The 17,194-nt window shown below is 57.1% G+C and overlaps 2 protein-coding genes across 2 annotated transcripts in view; one reads left to right on the top strand and one right to left on the bottom strand.

The window, feature by feature from the left end:
* The window catches only part of NYAP1 (neuronal tyrosine phosphorylated phosphoinositide-3-kinase adaptor 1), a 52,753-nt gene that overhangs the window by 5,820 nt on the left and 29,739 nt on the right, over positions 1 to 17,194 (top strand). The window lies entirely within an intron of this gene.
* On the bottom strand, positions 1,632 to 16,286 carry TSC22D4 (TSC22 domain family member 4). The gene is made up of 4 exons (XM_083706918.1): positions 14,880 to 16,286; positions 13,578 to 13,741; positions 4,412 to 4,463; positions 1,632 to 2,480 (listed from the first exon to the last, which is right to left on the bottom strand). Exons 1-4 carry the CDS (start codon positions 15,648 to 15,650, stop codon positions 2,277 to 2,279), a joined length of 1,191 nt encoding a protein of 396 aa, XP_083563044.1. The 5' UTR covers positions 15,651 to 16,286; the 3' UTR covers positions 1,632 to 2,276.

Genomic DNA, 17,194 nt, shown 5'->3' with positions numbered 1-17,194 from the left:
CGGCTAACAACCTATTGAATAAATAAGATTTAGCACATGAGAACCAGAGGACAAGATGGTGGGACAGTGTTCTGGAAGCTACTAACATGAGCCTGACCAAACTGCGGGAGGCAGTGGAAGACAGGAGTGCCTGGCGTGCTCTGGTCCAGGGGGTCACGAAGAGGCGGACACGACTAAACGACTAAACATCAACAAGCACATGAGAAGAGCCTTGCCGGATCAGGCCAGTGGCCCGTCTGGACCAGCATCCTGTGGCTGAACTGTTGCCTGTGGGAAAACAGCAAGCAGGATTAGAGCACAGGAGCAATACTCTTTCCTCCTGCAGTTTCCACCAGCTGGAAAATTACCCCAAGGAGTTGGTGCTGCTGCAGTAGCAGCTGGCGTGAGGTTGGTGCCAGATCGCAACTCTGCTCGGCTTCTTGCAAGAAGTGTGAGGCGGGCGCTTTTATTGCAGCAGTGTGTTTGTGTGTGTGGCGGGGGGGTGTTGCCTAATGCTTCCAGACTGGGCTGACCCACGGCACAACAAACAAGGTGCTTTTCATTCCAGCAACTGTGCGTCGCTCAGTGCTGCTGTTTGTCCCATGCCCTGTGGGAACACGATGATCCTGCGTAGGAAGGGGGGGGGAGAGGGGCCGGGGAAGAACAATAGGCCTTGTCACCCCGCCTGCGTGGCACGTGCCCCCCCCCCACTGCTGCCGCTGCTCACGCCAGGCTCCCTCTCGCATCCAGCGTTTCCCTGGGTGCAACTGGAGCCGCTGGTTAAGAGCGGGGGGCTAAGACCTGGGAGAGACCAGGGTTGGGGGGGAAACCCATTTGGTGGCCATGAAACTTGCTGGGTGACCCTGGGCCAGTCCTTGCCTCCTCTCAGCCTAGCCTACCTCCCAGGGCTGTTGTGGGGATTAAGTGAGGAAAAGGGGAGCACTATGTACACCACCTTCAGCTCCTGTGGCAGGAAAGGTGGGATACAAGCGCAGTAAAATAAATAACAGAAACAGCTGCAGATTTTGGGAAGCTCACGGCCGGTTCCACCTGCTTCCTTCAAAGGGGAAGGGGGACGCTTGGTGCCTAGAGGGCAAGTAAGGTTCCTTATGCTCAGGGGACAGTTTGTCCTTGTGTGTGGGTTTTTTTGGGTGTAGGAGGAAATTCCTTTGAGTTGGGGGGGCAAGAAGGGGATCCCTCCCTGGATTGACTCGCTTACTAGAGCCACTCGGACGCTGATAAGGTCAGCAAGCTTATTTACCTCATTGTGCAATCTTGGGGATGTGGGTTACTGCAGAATGGACTGCAGAGGCCTGGTGGGGCAGGCAGGGGATGTGGCAAGTGTGTGTGTGTGTGTTTGCCAGGTGGTGGGAGGAGTGCATTGGCGGTTTCTAAGCAGAGGTCGGACGGCCATCTGCCAGGGCTTCTTTAGCCGCGCTTCCTGCATTGCAGGGGGCTGGACTAATGACCCTTGTGTGGGGGGGTCTCTTTTCCAATTTCACTGCGATTCTATAAATGTCCTGTGATGCCTCTACCGCCCTTCTTGTAGCTGCTTTCGACATTTGTATCAAACACCGACAAAGCATTTTCCCTCCGAACTGAGCCCCCAGCCCATACCCCCTTGAGCCCAGAGATCCACACGCCACACAGAGTGACATTAGCAGTCTTGTACTTTAATAACCTGAAATACTGCAAAAGTGTCCTTAATAGAAAATTTATTGCCAGCTCCATCCGCCCCCCGCACCCAACCCAAACTGGCCTGCACCCCTCGCCCCCAATCGTGTCTCTGGCCCCGCACCCTTTCCTGTTCCCCATTTCAATGGGGCGACTGCAGAGCTGTCCCATTGAGATTTGGCCAAGGGGCGTTAAGTCAGGCCCATAAGAGGCAGGCGGGAATCACTCCCAAGTCTGTGAGCGGCTTCCCTCCCCAAAAGCCCCCGCCCCAGCCCACCAACCTGGCAGCCCCCCTCCGCAGCCGGTAAATCGTGTCTTTGCGCAAAAAAAAGGTTCCCGCCACTCCCAGAGCTGGGGGGGTAAAACCAAGTCCTGATTCCACCCCCGAAAAGGCACATGCTGTGTTAGTAGGCCCCCTTTCTCCCCCCCACCCCAACCCCGCACCCCAAAAGGCTGGCTCCACACACGCACACGCACACACACCCCTTCCAGCAATGCTAGTGCCCCCACCCACCCACGTTTCACATCTGCGGGAAATCCATTAGTGAGTGCCCCCTCCCCAAAACACGCAAACACACACACCCCTCAATGTCCAAGTCCAGCCCCCTCCTGCCGGCCCAGGGTCACGCGGCACCGCCGGAAGGAGGCTTGGCGTTGGCGTGGAGCTGGGCCTGGAAGCGGCTGAGCTGCTCTGCGCTGGCCAGGGAGCGCAGGAGGGCATTCTCCTGCTCCAGCAAGGCGTTGCGGTCCGACAGCTCCTTGATCTGCTCCCGCAGGATCTCCACCTCCTCCCGCACGGCAAACATCAGGTGGCTTTTCACCAGGTCCTAGAGAGGAGTGGGGCGCACACACAGAGAGAGAGAGAGGCCAGGGACACCGTCAAGCATGTGGAAGCCTCCACGCACAGAATCGTAGCGTTTGTAATGTAGTTCATGCAGCACCTCAACTGTGGAACTCCCTCCCGCAGGCTCGGAAAGAAGCCGTTTATCTCCCCAGCGTCTTTTCTAAAATCCTCCCCAGCTTCGGTAACCAACAGTTCCGCAATATTGCAGCCAATTAATCCCTGAAAGGGGACGCGGGTGGCGCTGTGGGTTAAACCACAGAGCCTAGGACTTGCCGATCAGCTCCTGTTGCTCGGTCCCTGCTCCTGCCAACCTAGCAGTTCAAAAGCACACCAGTGCAAGTAGATAAATAGGTACTGCTCCGGCGGGAAGGTAAACGGCGTTTCCATACGCTGCTCTGGTTTGCCAGAAGCGGCTTAGTCCTGCTGGCCACAAGACCCGGAAGCTGCACGCCGGCTCCCTCGGCCAATAAAGCGAGATGAGCGCCGCAACCCCAGAGTTGGTCACGACTGGACCTCATGGTCAGGGGTCCCTTTACCTTTAATCCCTGAAAGATGCCCCCTGCCCACCTCTGCTTTTAAACCTCCAATGAAAGAGAGTCCACTGCCTTCTGAGGTCATAGAACTGTAAAGTTGGATGAGACCCCCCCCCCCCGCAAAAAAAATAAAGGCCAGGCACATCCAACTCCCAAGAGCCTGCGATTTTTGAGTTCGTTTTTCAATTCAACCAAAGCTTGACCTGGAAGGCACCCGCGACTGACCAGTAGATCGCGATCGACAGGTTGGACATGCCTGCTACAGGCCAAAACTCCTGCCACAAAGGAGTCGCAGCCGAAGAGTTGCTGCCTCCACACACACACAACCACAGAAACCCTGTGCTACAACTGATTCTCAATTCTGATTTTGCAGCCTCCTCCTCCCAGACCAGACCGTCTGGTCCAGCTAGCTCAGCAGCACTTGCCCTTCAGGATTTCAGCCCTACTTGAAGCTGCTGAGGATTGAACCAGAGACCCTCCAGCATGTAAAGACCCATGCACTGCCCTGACGGCAACCCTCCCCTTGCAGAGGAGCACCCAGAGGCTGTTAAGCACATAAGAGATGCCTGTTGCATCACACCAATGGCCCACCTAGTCCGGCATCCTGTTCTCACAGTGGCCTGCCAGGTCTCCAAATGGGGAGCCCCAAAGCAGGATTCAAGCAAACCTCCTGTGGCTTCCAGCCATCGGTATTCAGAAGCATCCAACTGAGGAAGTACGGCAAAGCCATCCTGGCTCACAGCCATCAATAGCCCTCTCCTCCCCCATGGATTTATCCCATCCTCTTTATAGCCATCCAAATTGGCACCTGTAACTGCCTCCTGTGGCAGGGAGTTCCATAGCTTAACTATACGCTTTAATTCCCACCTTATCTATGCAGCGTTCACCGGAAACAGCTGCTGTCCCAAACAACCCCCTGCTAAACCTGGAGTTTTCCTGCCCTCAGAAAATCCGAAGGTGACGCCTGCTCCGCTTTTAAAGCACTCCCACCAGTTTTCCGTGAGTACCACTGTCCGTTGTTTTATTTTTTTACACGGGCGACTTTGGTGAGGAGCAGCTTCTACGGAAGCAGCAAATAGCACAAAACGAGGAGAAGGGATGGGGAACCCAGGGGTTAAAGTCACATTTGAACGTAAGCCGCTCAGATATGAACAAATAGATTGCCTGAAATGCATATTTTGTGGGCCAGTCTGGCTGGACAATTGCATTTCCCCCCCCTAAAGGGTGAGGGAGGGATGCTCATCTGTTCCCCCACTACGACCCATGTGCAGAGGACTTTCCTGCCCATGTGCAGAGGGCTTCAGAGGCTGGACAGAGCTCAGCAGGGCCACAGTCCCAGCTGGAGGGGGCCTGCCACATTTCCCCCACCCCTTTGACTCACCATGGCTTGTTCAATCTTGTTGTCTATGGCGATCATGCTGCTGTTGGTTCCGCTGTGAGGAAGAGACAGACAGGTGGATCAAGAGGCAAGACAGACAACACACACACACACACACACACACACACACACACTTTAGCCAGTCTCCACCACTTCTGTTCTCACAAGGCTTTCCTACTTGTAGAATTGCAGAGTTGGAAGATATGCCCCTAAGGGTCATCTAGTCCAAACCCCTGCAAGGCAGGAACTACAGTGGTACCTCGGGTTACATACGCTTCAGGTTACATACGCTTCAGGTTACACACTCCACTAAGCCAGAAATAGTGCTTCAGGTTAAGAACTTTGGTTCAGGATAAGAACAGAAATTGTGCTCTGGCAGTGTGGCAGCAGCCGGAGGCCCCATTAGCTAAAGCGGTGCTTCAGGTTAAGAACAGTTTCAGGTTAAGTACGGACCTCCAAACTGAATTAAGTACTTAACTCGAGGTACCACTGTACAGCTGAAGACCACACTAGAAAATTCTTCCTAATGTTTCTTTGGAATCCCCTTTCTTGCAACTTCAATCAATTGGTTTGGGTCTTTCCCTCTGGGGCAGCAGAAAGCAAGCTTGCTCCCTCTTCCATGTGGGAGCCCTTTAAATATTTGGTCCTCACATTCCCTCTCAGTCTCTTCTTTCCCAAGCTAAACATACCCAACTCCCTCAACCATTCCTCGTTAAGGGTTGGTTCCCAGACCCTTGATCATCTTGGTCTTTATCCTCTGCACACCTTCCCGCTTGTCAATATCCCTCTTAAATTGTGGCGTCCAGAACTGGACACAGGACTCTAGGTGGGGTCGATCTGGACACCAGACTCCAGTGGAATTGTGTTAGCTGTTTTTGCTGCTGCATCGCATGCTCAGCTCCCTTTTGAGTTCGCCTCTCTCCTTTGCAACACAGGGACGGCATAAAAACTATACTTCCAAAGCGCATTCCCCCCCCCCCTCAAAGTATTCTGGGTGCTGTAGAATTGTGGAGTCATAGAACTGCAGAATTGGAAGGTGCCGAAAGCGTCGTCTAGTCCGACCCCCGCAATGCAGGAATCGCTAGGGATTGTAACTGGGGGGGGGGATAACCTTACAGTGTCCAAAATTCTTGCTGGGTGGGGGACTGGTGTTGTCACACAGCCACAAATACTGTATTTTTTGCTTTATAGGACGCACCAGACCATAGGACGCACCTTGTTTTAGAGGGGGAGAACAAGAGAAAAAAAATTCTCCCCCTCTCTGTTCAGCGCCCCTTCAGCGAAGCAGCAGGAGAAACGGAGCCCCTTCCATTTCTCCTCCTGCTTGGCTGAAGGGGCGCTGCCCAGCTCTCCCTCTCTGCTGAAGCCAGGAGAGTCTTGCTCTTCCGGCTTCAGCAAAAGGAACCTGAAGCCTGCGGAGCACAGCGGGAACTCACACACTCCCTCTGCGCTTCGGAGGCTTCGCGTTGCTATCGCTGAAGCCAAGTAGCCTGAATTCGCTCCATAGGATGCACACACATTTCCCCTTAATTTTTGGAGGGGAAAAAGTCGTCCTATAGAGCGAAAAATACGGTATCTCTTAAACAAGACCTTCCTAGGCGCTATCCCCAAACAGCAACACCTAATTCTTTACCCCCAAACACATGCTTTGTGATGCTTGTACGAATTAAGTGGTAACGAGAACGAGACTTGAAGCGAGCCCAGCACACCTTTCACCTGCCAGTGAGGACAATTGCACCTGGGGGACGGGTGGAGGGGGGGGTTAGCAGGGAAAGGCTTCTGTCCCGGGCGGCTGTGTGTCTCCAGACACGTTTGAGCCCCACCACCTCTTAGTTTAGTCGTGACACGCTGCAAAAAAAGCACCCTAATTCTGGGCGCGTCTTCTGGGTGGGTTTGGGGGGTTGTTTTTCTGATTGAGGGATTTCCCTTCTTCCCCAAAGGAGCCCAGGGCAGCAAAACAGACGCACCTTTTCTTAATAATAAAAAAGCAAACAAAGCTTCTAAAACTTTCCCAAAAAACTATTACAATTAAAGATATTTAAAAGCAGTTGCTTTTCTCTGCAGAGAAACCCTTGCCTTAATGCTCCCAGCTTGGGCCGCTTTGCTCTCCTGAAATGTCAGCCCAGGGTTTCCTGCTAGGACTAGACCAAGCTCCCAGTCAACACAGGGCTCCATTTGCACCCGTGGCCAGTCAAGGGCTCCAGGGAGCCCCCCTGCCTTTCCCCTACTCCAGAGGTGACTAACATGAAGCTCCCACCACCATCATCCCAGTCCAACAATGGCGGGAGATTCCCAGGTTCCCCGTACCTGTTGCTAATCGAACATTCGGCCTCCTCTTGGCACACACAACAAACTCGTCTGCATTTTTCACTCAGACCCTTGCGCCTGAGAGCTCCCCCATCCCTCCTCTATCCTCCCAGGAACCCTGCAAGGTAGGCCAGGGGGAGAGATTGCTCCAAGGCCATGCAGTAAACAGGTTTGTGGCAGAACAGGGTTTTGAGGTTCTCCCTGACCCACCCCCAGTTGTCCTCTGATGCCCTTGACCCCACACTCCCTCCTTAGCCTCAGTAACCCTGCCCAACCACCAACGCCCACCCAAAACACCCCCCATGCTTGCCTCAAACTCCCACCTCCGAAATTTGCCCCCTCTTCTACCTGTGAAGGACAAGTAGGAGGGAGACGAGGGTCTTGTCCACCTCTTTCTTCCGTCCGTTCAGCTTCCTGCGTCCCTTGGGGGTCTCTCTCGGCTTCGCAGGGGACAAGTCCCTGGAGTGGGCCGGGGAGGTGCAGCCCCGCTGCCGGGGGCGACGGGGGTCCCTCGAATCGGGGAGCATGCAGCACCCACAGCCCTGGGGCTCCTGCTGCACCTCAAAGGCGCTCACCCTGGACTTGACAGACACCCCCAGGGAGTCCAGCGCCATAGCAGCTCCCTCCTCGGTTCTTCCAGGTGCTGGCGGTCGGGGAAGGTCCTGTGCTTCTGGGCCGCCAGAGTCCTCAGGCGCCCTTTGACCCCTGGCCCAGATCCCTCCTCGCTAAGGTCCTCTTCCGCTCCCAGATCCTGCGCGAGCTAGCGGTGGTCTTCTGTCTAGAAGCGCTGCGGCAGGAACCCAGGAGTCCTGGGCGGAGTGAGGGGCTGGGCGGCAGCAGGAGGCGCTGAACCGCTGGGATGGGCTCCCTGGGCAGCGGTGCCCAGCGGTGCTCCCTGGCCGGGCATAAATAGCCATCTCTGTGCCTGGCTCTCGGGCCCCCTCTCATTCACTCCCATTGGCCAAGGCCATGTGGCTGTGTGTGTGTGTGTGTGTGTGTGTGTGTTTATGCCTTTCTTTCTCCTCCCCACACCCCCACCCCATCACTGACAGCCAGGGACATCAGCTGCACCATCACTCTCCCCCCTTTCCGCAAACCCACACACAGAAGACTTGTGCCTTGAGGAGCACTCTCAAATCAGATGGCCCCCCCACCCACCCTGGGAGGGAAACAGCAAGATCAATGCTGTTTGCTTTGCCCACCCCCCACCAAAAAAAGTCCACCTTCCCTTCACCCTTGCCTTGTTCTTGGCTGTGATGCAGCAGGGAGGGCAGACTCACAAAGGGGCCTTTATAAACCTGCCACCCTCTGTTTATGCCAATCCGGTCCAGGGGGGGGAATGCCAGGGGGTGTGGGGACGTCGCCATGGAAACTGGGACCAGAGCCCAAAAGCATTACATAACGCAGCACCAGGCGCTCCTCAGCGGGGGGGGCGGGGGGAGCTCCGGAGTCCAGCCCAGCCTTGGCGGGGGGGGGGGGGCAGAAAGAAGGAAGGTGTGTGTGTGTGTGTATATGTGCAGACACACACATACATGTGTGCATAGGGACTTCGGGGCTCCTTGCGGTGAAGGGGAGAGGAAAAATGGGACCCAGGATTGTCCGCAGGGCACTTGCGGCGGTGGCTTTGCGCTGGGAAATCCTGCGATGCGGAGAGGTTGGACTAGATTGCAGTGGGGGGTCCCTTCTAATTCTATGACCTCAGGAGGCAATGGACTCTCCTTCATTGGAGGTTTGTAAAGCAGAGGCTGCACAACCACCTGCCAGGAATTCTTATAATAACAATAATAAATTTTTATTTATATTCCGCCCTCCCCAGCCGAAGCTGGGCTCAGAGCGGCTAACAAATGATACAACATTCTAAAATCATTTCATTACAAAATCAGTTCAAATTCTTTAGCTGCAATTCCTGCTTTTTGGTGGGGTTGGACTAGATAACCCTGGGGTGTCCCTTCCAACGCTACAGTTCTTGGATTCTGAGACCAAACGTCAGACACAGAGACCTGGGTTCCCCTTCCCAAAGCCTGTTTGATGAGGAAGCCTACTGACCCACCCTCGCAAGGCAAGGGCAGGGTGACCTTGGCCTCCCTCCTACCCCCTCCCCTCCCACTGGCCGATCGTGGGAGTCCAAAGGCAGGCCTGCAGTGCTTTCCCACCCACGCCACCCAGGTTGGGGCAAGGAGGTAGCCAGCTGCAGCCCCCAGGTGTCGGTGTGCAAGTGGGGTGTGGGGTGGAGCAGGCAGAGAGGGCACTGCCTGCCCCCCAAACTCTGCTGCTCCCTTTGCTTTGGAGATTTGCCCAAATCTAATTAACAGCCCCCCCCCCAAAAAACGTTCTAGCTCGGTTAAGCTTTAAAACAGGAATAAACATGTACAGAGTCTGAACTAAAGCACAGGGGAGTGGGGAGGAAGTTGGGTGTTTCACTGTGGCTGCCCCGGGTCTTGGGGATGAGGCAGACCGGAAGCTGGTCGAAAGAGCTGTCTGAGGGTCAAAGCCGTTTGACAGCAGAACGGACTCCCTCGGGGGGTGGCGGGCGCACCTTCCTTGGAGGTTTTTTAGCAGAGGTCGGATGCTCATCTGTCAGGGCTCCTTTCGCTGCGATTCCTGCATTGCCAGGGGTTGGGCTGGATGTCCCCTTAGGGTCCCTCCCAGCTCTGCTATTTTGCGGTTCGGTTGCAAATGGTGCTTCTTTCCTCTGCAGGGTGGGTGCCTGCTCTTGAGCTGTGGGGTCTGCCCTCTTTTCATGGACCCTCTGGCTCGGGGTAGGCAACCTAAGGCCCGGGGGCCGGATGCGGCCCTATTGCCTTCTCAATCCGGTCTGGGAATCTGTGTGTTTTTACATGAATAGAATGTGCCCTTTAATTTAAAACGCATCTCTGGGTGATTTGTGCGGCCTGCCTGGTGTTTTTACATGAGTAGAATGTCTGCTTTTATTGAAAATGCATCTCTGGGCTATTTGTGGTGCATAGGAACTTGTTCATATATATATATTTTCAAAATATAGTCCGGCCCCCCACATGGTCTGAGGGACCATGGCTGAAAAAGGTTGCTGACCCCTGCTGAGTCTAACTTGGGGAAGACCTCCTTCCCCGAAAAGCCTGCCCCGCTAACCGTGTTGGGAGCGCAGCCCAAGATCTCTGTTGAAGTCCAAAGCTTGGGGTGGGGTTTCATTCTCCCCTAAATCACCCGGCAGCCGTTGCTCTCTGCAAAAGCCCGGCGGAGGACGTGCCTACTGGGTGCTTTGCCAACCTGCCGCCCTCCAGCTGGCTGAGGGAGGCTGCAGCCCAAACATCCTGAGGGCGTTCAGTTTGGCAAACCCCTGGCAAAAATGGTGCCCAGCAACCCATGGGTTAACCCCAGACCTGGGCAGCGTTTGGGGTGGGGTGGGGGTCAGCGGGGCATGAACCTGTGTGAGCACAAGAACCCGTCTTGCAGGTTTCGGAAGTGACAGGGAGAAGGATCCTCCTTGGCCCAGGGGCACGTTCGCACCAGCTGGGCAGGAAGCAACAGGGGCCTGCTCCGAATTGCACCCGCTCCTTCCTGCACGCCTCACATGCGCCTCAGCCCAGGCCTCCTCCTCCTCCTCACCAGGTCCACGGACCCTCCTCCTCCTTCTCCCAACACCTCAAAAGGATTTATTCCTTATTGCTGTCTCTTCTTCTCCTGCTGGGTTGTAGCAACTGTGCCAACTTCCCCCACGTTTCAGGGCTGTCCTGCAGAAGGGGGCGCCCCGCTCTGAATGCCACGCTGCCCCTAACTCCACCCTCTGGCTGCCCTCCAGCACCCCCTCTCCACGGAGTCCTCCCGCGCCCCTCCAAGGTAGCCCTTGCATAAACAGGGCTAAGAATAGCAGAGCCAAATCCCGGGAGGAATGTGGTGGGTGCTGGCTGAAACCAGCCTCCTTCTCCTCCTCGCTGTGGCTTTGGCCCGGCCTCTCCCACTGCTGGGAGGGAGAGAAGTGCGGCCACCATGCTTGGCGCTTGCTTGCAGGCTCGGTCTGCAAGGTGTTAAAATGCAAACACCTCTCCCCTCCGCTGGAGATGCTGTAGGTATGTGGTGGTGGTGGTGGGGAAGCCACAGGCCGTCAGTGTGAAAATAAGCATGCGCCTGTATTCGGGGTATTGCCCGTGTGGGACCTGAACAGCCAGCCTGCTTGCAGGAGCAGGGAGGAGGCTGCAGATGGGTCTGTGCGGTTGAAAGTGGCAGGGGCCCAGATTCAAATCCCCACACAGACACAGCCTCCTGGGTCGGTCTGTCCGGTCTGTCTGGTTCATATCTTTAAAGCACCACGATGCAGCTTTAAACAGACAATTCCCAGAGTTCCCTGGGAAGGGAGACTGACTTTTAAACCACCCTGGGGAAGGTCTCAGCACCCTTAACAAATCCCAGAATCCGTTTTGTGGGGAGGGGGGAAGGGGGCATCAGAGCACTTTAAATGCTTGGTGCAGATGTGGCCTAACTCGCCTTGGAGGGTTACTGTGGAGATAAACAGAGGGCGGTGTGGGAAGAATCTGCCCTGGCATCCTTTGCGGGAAAGAGGGTTTTTAAATCTATCCCCCCCCCAAAGTTTTTGATTAAGTTCCACTGAAACGAGGCTGCATTTCAATGTTTTAATTGTTGTATTTTAATTTTGTTTTTTTTTAAGCTGTATTCTAATCAATTGTTTTTATATTTGGTGTTCGCTGCCCTGAGCCCAGTCCTGGGCGGGGAGGGCGGGGTATAAATAAAATTTATTATTATTATTAAATGTACCTTGAAAATACACACACACACACACACACACACACACACACACACACACACTAGCTAGCTAGCTAGCTAGCTAGCCAGCCAGGATGGTTATGCTCAGCTTCCACAGTCGGAAACAGCCATGCTTCTGAATCGGGAGCCACAAGAAGGAGAGGATGGTTCTTGTACTCAAATCCCACTTGTGGGTTTTCTCTAGGGGCATTTGGTTGGCTGCTGTGGGAACAGGATGATGGTCGAGGTGGGCTATTGGCCTGATCCTGCAGCGCTTTTCTTATGTGCCTGTGTGGGAGCTGGAGTGTGCCAGGGGACAGAGGGCTTGGGAGTTGTTCTCAGGGGGAGACTTCGGCCTGACTTGCCCCCCCCCCCGCCCCTGGTTGTAAGGGCTCCTTGCTTTGCTTTTGCCCCCCACCCACGCGCGACAACCCTTGGCTCCCCACGTGGGATCCATGCATCAGTGCACGGCTGCTATTTCTTCCGGGCCAATGCTCTCATCCCCATTTGGAGACATCTCCTCCCTTTCTGGGAGGGAGGGAGGAGGAAACGCACAGCATTTTCTGCCCGCCCTGCCCTCCCAGGCCTGCATCTGGTCCCTGGGCTGCCTGCTGTGGCTGCAAACCCACCTGCTACATTTTTTTTAAATAAATAAAAACGCCATGCATGCTTGGATGTGTGCAGAAGGAAGGACGGCCGTGGCATGTGGTTCTGGGGTGCCAGCATAAGCCAGAGAGCACGGGGGCCCCAGCCATGGCCTTTGGCCGGCCTGCCAAATGATGCGGTTGGGGGGCAACGAGAACAGAGAAGGTGTTCCCCCCACCCTGGCTTGGAGAGGAGACGGCGTTTGGCAGCGGAGCGGAACTGGGCAGAGCTGGCAGAGGGTCATGGAGGGTCACACTTGAAATAGATCCGTCCGTGCCCGCTGCAGGGGCTGGCAAACTCCCAGGGCCGAGACGGAAATAGCCCAGCGGCAGGGAAGTGTGGAAAATCTCACCTGCCTGGAACCCACCCACTAAAAGAAAAAAGTCACAAGCTTCCTTCTTTCGTAAAACGAAGGGACCCCGGCGGTCGCCCAGGCCTTCCCCCTGCATTGCAGGAATCGCAGCCAGAAAATGACTGACCTCTGCTTAAAAACCTCAGCTTTCAAGGTTTCCCTTCCCCACGTTTCAAAGCATGTTCCTAGTCCTCAGCGCCCGTGGAAACACCCCTTTGAGCCGCCGCTGAATTTCCGCTGCAGGGCGCACCGCAGGTTCCCCTCCCTCCGAGACGCCTGTCCTGAAGCCACCGCGGGCGGCCTGTCGCTGGAGCAAATGAACATTGCGACGAAGCAACCAGATACAGATGTGGCTGCTTCGTACAAATTGTTCCGCTCACAGCGGGAGGGAGGCTGCTGGAGGGAGGAGGGAGAGTGTGGAGTCCTAACCGCCCCCCATTTCCTTCCTCTTGCCCAAGTCTGAACACTTTCTCCGCCCCGTCCCCCCCGCCAAGACAGCTATGAGCAAGGAACACAGGCAAGGTTTGCCAAGGCTCAGCCCGGTCACATAGGCTGTGGTGCCTCTGAGCATGTGTGGAGTGCAGCTCCCTCCCTCCCCCACCCTGGAGGGAAAAAGGCCTTTGGCCCCTCAGTCTCTACCCTCTTGGAAATTAAGAAATTAGGCCATTATCCATTGGTGGAGCTACTGCATACTCAGCCTTCCTTTGCGTTCTTGGGGGGGGGGCATTACCTTTCCTATGAACCTGCCAGCACCCCCTTCACCCCCACATGTCAGCACGCACCCAATAACTACTTTGGCTTTCAGAGAAAGACAGGGGGGGTGAGAAGAGGGGCTGTTATTTGCACAATGCCCCCCAATTCGGCCTTTAAAGTCGTTCTACTTTTTAAATAAAAAACCACAGTGTTCTGATGGTGTAACCCACCCTGGGACCTTAGGGTGAAGGCAATAAATTAATATTAATAATAATTTGCCTTAGATGTGATTCCTGCATCACTTGGGGGTGGGGTGGGCTAGATGACTCTAGGGCCTTTCCAACTCTGCAGTTCTGTGATTTTTAGAATTTCCCTCTCCACACACACCTGTTGCCACACACAGACAAAACCCGGGCGTCACACGCCATGCCTCACCTGTCGTCGTCACTGTCCTGGGCGCCCCCCATGCCGAACATGGACCGCGCCAGGCTGAAGCGGCCAGCGCCAAAGGGGTCGGAGGTCCTGCGGCAGGGGCTGGCATCTCGGAAGAGCGGGGGAGCCGGGGAGGATGGGCGCGAACGGGACTCTCTGGGCAAGACCTGCGAGGCAGGGAGAGTGGGGAGGGAGAGAGAGAGAGAAGGTGAGATTGAACCACAACTGCTGCCCCCACCCCACTCCACCTATAGCGGGCACCAGCGCTGGAAGGCCTTCCGCTGCCATGCAGACTTGGGGAACGCCACCCCCCCCCCGAGCCTGGTGGTTAAGTGAGTGGTGACAGACCCACACCCCTCCCGACGCTGTGAGGGTCACTGGGGGCTTATTCCAAGGAGTGTCAGGGCGGATGAGGCAGAAAACAAGAGGCCCTGTGTGTCCTGGCTGGAAGGAACAGAGAGGGATTTCTAGGAAGAGAGGAAGGAGGCTGGTAGAGGGGCAGGGGGTGGAGTGAAGAGGATGGTGTGGGGAGAAGAGGCCCTCCTGCCCCTCTTGTCCTGCGCCTTCCTGGGGACCTTGCTCCAGAAGGACCCAGGCGTCCGGCTCCTTCCTTCCTGCTCAGCCCGCAACAAAATAAATCAATGGCTCATTGTTCTGACGGGGGTGGGAAAGGTGGGACTGGCTTGCGGACCCCCCAAGTTCCCGCTTGGCTGGGTAAGATCCGGCTGCCAAAGTCTGCCCACCCACACCCGCCCACCCACCGCACCCCCAGAACAGACCAACGGGGCCATCCAGGGCCCACCAAGAGATTCTCCCATCATGCACCTCGGTCACGAAAGGGCAGCTATGTCCAGAGGCTAGAGAACCAGGGCCTGTGGCCGAAGTGCTGTGGAGAGGAGGTTCTACGACCTGGGATGAAATGCTTGCTGAGCCACAGAAGTGCTGTGGGGTGCCAGTCTTCGCCAGGCCCTGTTCCTCCACCCGATTTGTGGAACTGAAAGGTTTTTAGTGCTGCCAGCCAGGAAGGTGAAAAGAGGGTGTCTGGAGAACTGGTGCGTACAATGTATAATTCCAAGCAGCGAGGAGTTCCGCAGGGCAAAGAAATCACACATACACACAGAGCGAGCACCCTGTAAGGTTCAGGTGAGCTTGGGGGCTTTCCCGGGCCTAAATCCATCCTCTTTAGGCTCAGCTGAAATTCACTGTGTCCCCAATTGGCCCTGGTGGATGGAGACACACGCAAACTCAGGAGCCTCGTCCTCCCCGCACCCGCAAAGCCCACCACAGCTGGGCAACGCCTCTCACCTTGCGCCGCTCCTCTGTCCCCCTTGGGAGGAGCTGGGCGACGCTCTTCGGCATCAGGTGCTCCTCCACCAGCAAGGATGGGATGGTGCCGGCCAAGGGGCCCGGTTCGCCAGCTTCCCTGCCGCCTTCGCCAGGAGCTGGCGGACGGGTCTCCAGAGCCACCAGGGGGCTGCGGGGTGCCACGGGGCTGGGGGGAGTCCTGATGGGGCGGACGAGCACAGGCAAGCCTCCTCCCAGCGAGCGGGCCTGGTGGCCAGAGTGCCCGGGCGAGGGGAGCACCAGCTGGGACTGCAGGTAGCCCCCTCGGCGCTGGGGCTGGGGGCTGAAGGGGCTGGGGGGCCTGGCCAGGAGCCCAGCCACCTCCAGCCGGGAGTCCAGGGACTGGGGGTGCCTCCCCGACTCCGCCAGGCGCCCCGTCAGGTGGTAGTCCGCCTCCTGCTCGTAGAAGTCCCGGCAAGTCCAGCGGCCCCTCTTGTAGGGCTCTCCCGAACCTTGGTCCAGCTTCACCACCCGGAAGCGGGAGGCGGCCCCGGCCGGGCCCTGGAAGGCCGGGGCCACCCCCGGGGAGCCCAAGGCCGAGGGCCCGTTCTTGGGCACAGAGGCTCCGCCGTCGTCCTCGAGGGGGTCGGCTTCCTCGCCGCCCCGGGACACTTTGGGGCTGGAGGGGCCCTTGGCCTCCCCTCCTGGGGACGAGCCCCCCTCCTTCTGCTGCTCGTAATCCGAGGTGACGCTGGTGATCTGGAAGCCGCTCTTCTTCTTGCCGCCGCTCATGGTCCCGAGGAAAGCGGGCGCGGAGGGCAGAGGAGCAGCGCAGCCTCCTCTCCCGGTCAAGGAGCCAGCCCTGCCGTCGGGGTCAGTACCAGCCCAGGGCCATGGCCAGGCCAGACTCACCGGCGACGCCAGGGGGGTCGAGTCTCGGGGGCACCACCAGGCAGAAGGCACGGGGGCCAAGCCAGGCGCATGCCACCATCCGGCGCGGCTGGGCGTGGGGTGGCCCCCCGGGGCCTAAGGACCAGCGCTTGCAACCGCTGGGCGATCCTGCATGCTTGCTGGCGGGGCTCCCGGCTCCCTCCTGGGGGGCTAGGGGGCCAGGGCGCTGCTCAGGCGCGGGCGCATCCCGGCGGTCTCCAAAGGGCCCGGGGTGCGTTAGGGGCCACTTCTGCAGGAACGGAGAGGCTGCTGCGCGGAGGAGCAAAGTTGTCCGGCGTTTGCCCCCCCGGGCTCCTTGCTTTTTGCGGGTGGGTGGGCAGCCCGGGCAGCCCTCCCCGATCGCGGAGGAGGCGGCGGCGGCGGCTCCTCGTCTGCCTAGCGCTGCCCAGCCTCTCTCCCTCGCCCGCCTGCCTTCCTCTCCGCCTGTTGACAAGCCCCAGCACCAGGAAGTCCGGCCCCCTCCCAACCAGCTGACTGCCTGCACACGCCCCCCCCCGCCCCACAATAGCTGGGGGCCGGCCAAGAGCTGCCTTAACCCCTCCGCCACCGGATCCTCCCCCCAACTCCTCCTTAGGTGCCGCGCGGTGCGCTTGGATGGATGGCTGCGCAAGAGGCGGGTTCGCGGGGCGCGCTTGGGAGCTTTCCGAGGGGTCTCCCTCCTGGGCGGACCTCCCGAGCTCCAGGGGCGGCGGACTGCAACTCCCATCCGCCCCCAGACAGCGCTGGCTGGGGGTTGATGGGGGTTGTAGTTCGGCGCACCTGGATCTGGCGAGGCGAGGCTGATGCGCAATAGGTCCTCTCCCTTGCGCACGGACGGGGCCTGAACACTCGGGCGTCGCCCAGAAAGCGCGAAAAGGGGGGGAGTGTCGGACTTTGAAACAGGGCGTTGGACTAAATAGGCCTTTGGGCTGATCCTCTGCGGCTCTTAGGCTCGCTGACTGGTGAACATGTGCAGAGTGCTGGGGTTTTTTGGGTACCCCTCCCCAGTGAATCGTCAGGACAGTGGCTCATACCTTTGGGCTTCCTCCAGCATCGCTTTTTGTGGGCGGGCGGGCAACATTCAATTTTATTTTTTAACAGATATATGTGCAACTGTTTAAGCTACTCTTATATACACAACTGTTTCATTATCTTTATAGGTCTATATAAATCTGTAGGTGTGTAGATATTACTGTCAGTTGTTTTGGGATGCCCCATGGAGAGCAATCCATGAATGAAATAAACAAAGGAGCCACCATGGAACAGGAGCCTTTCCCGCTGGCCCTTCTCCAAGAGAGATTGTGGCGCAGCAGCTAGAACCTGGGAGAGACAAGGGTTCAAATTCTCCGCCGGGTGGCCAGGAAACCCTCTAGGTGTGACCTTGGGAGCCAATCACTGCCTCTCAA

This window comes from Podarcis gaigeae, assembly GCF_964106915.1.
Source record: "Podarcis gaigeae genome assembly, chromosome: 13".
Lineage (NCBI taxonomy): Eukaryota > Metazoa > Chordata > Lepidosauria > Squamata > Lacertidae > Podarcis > Podarcis gaigeae.
This window is presented reverse-complemented; position numbering and strand designations above follow the sequence as displayed.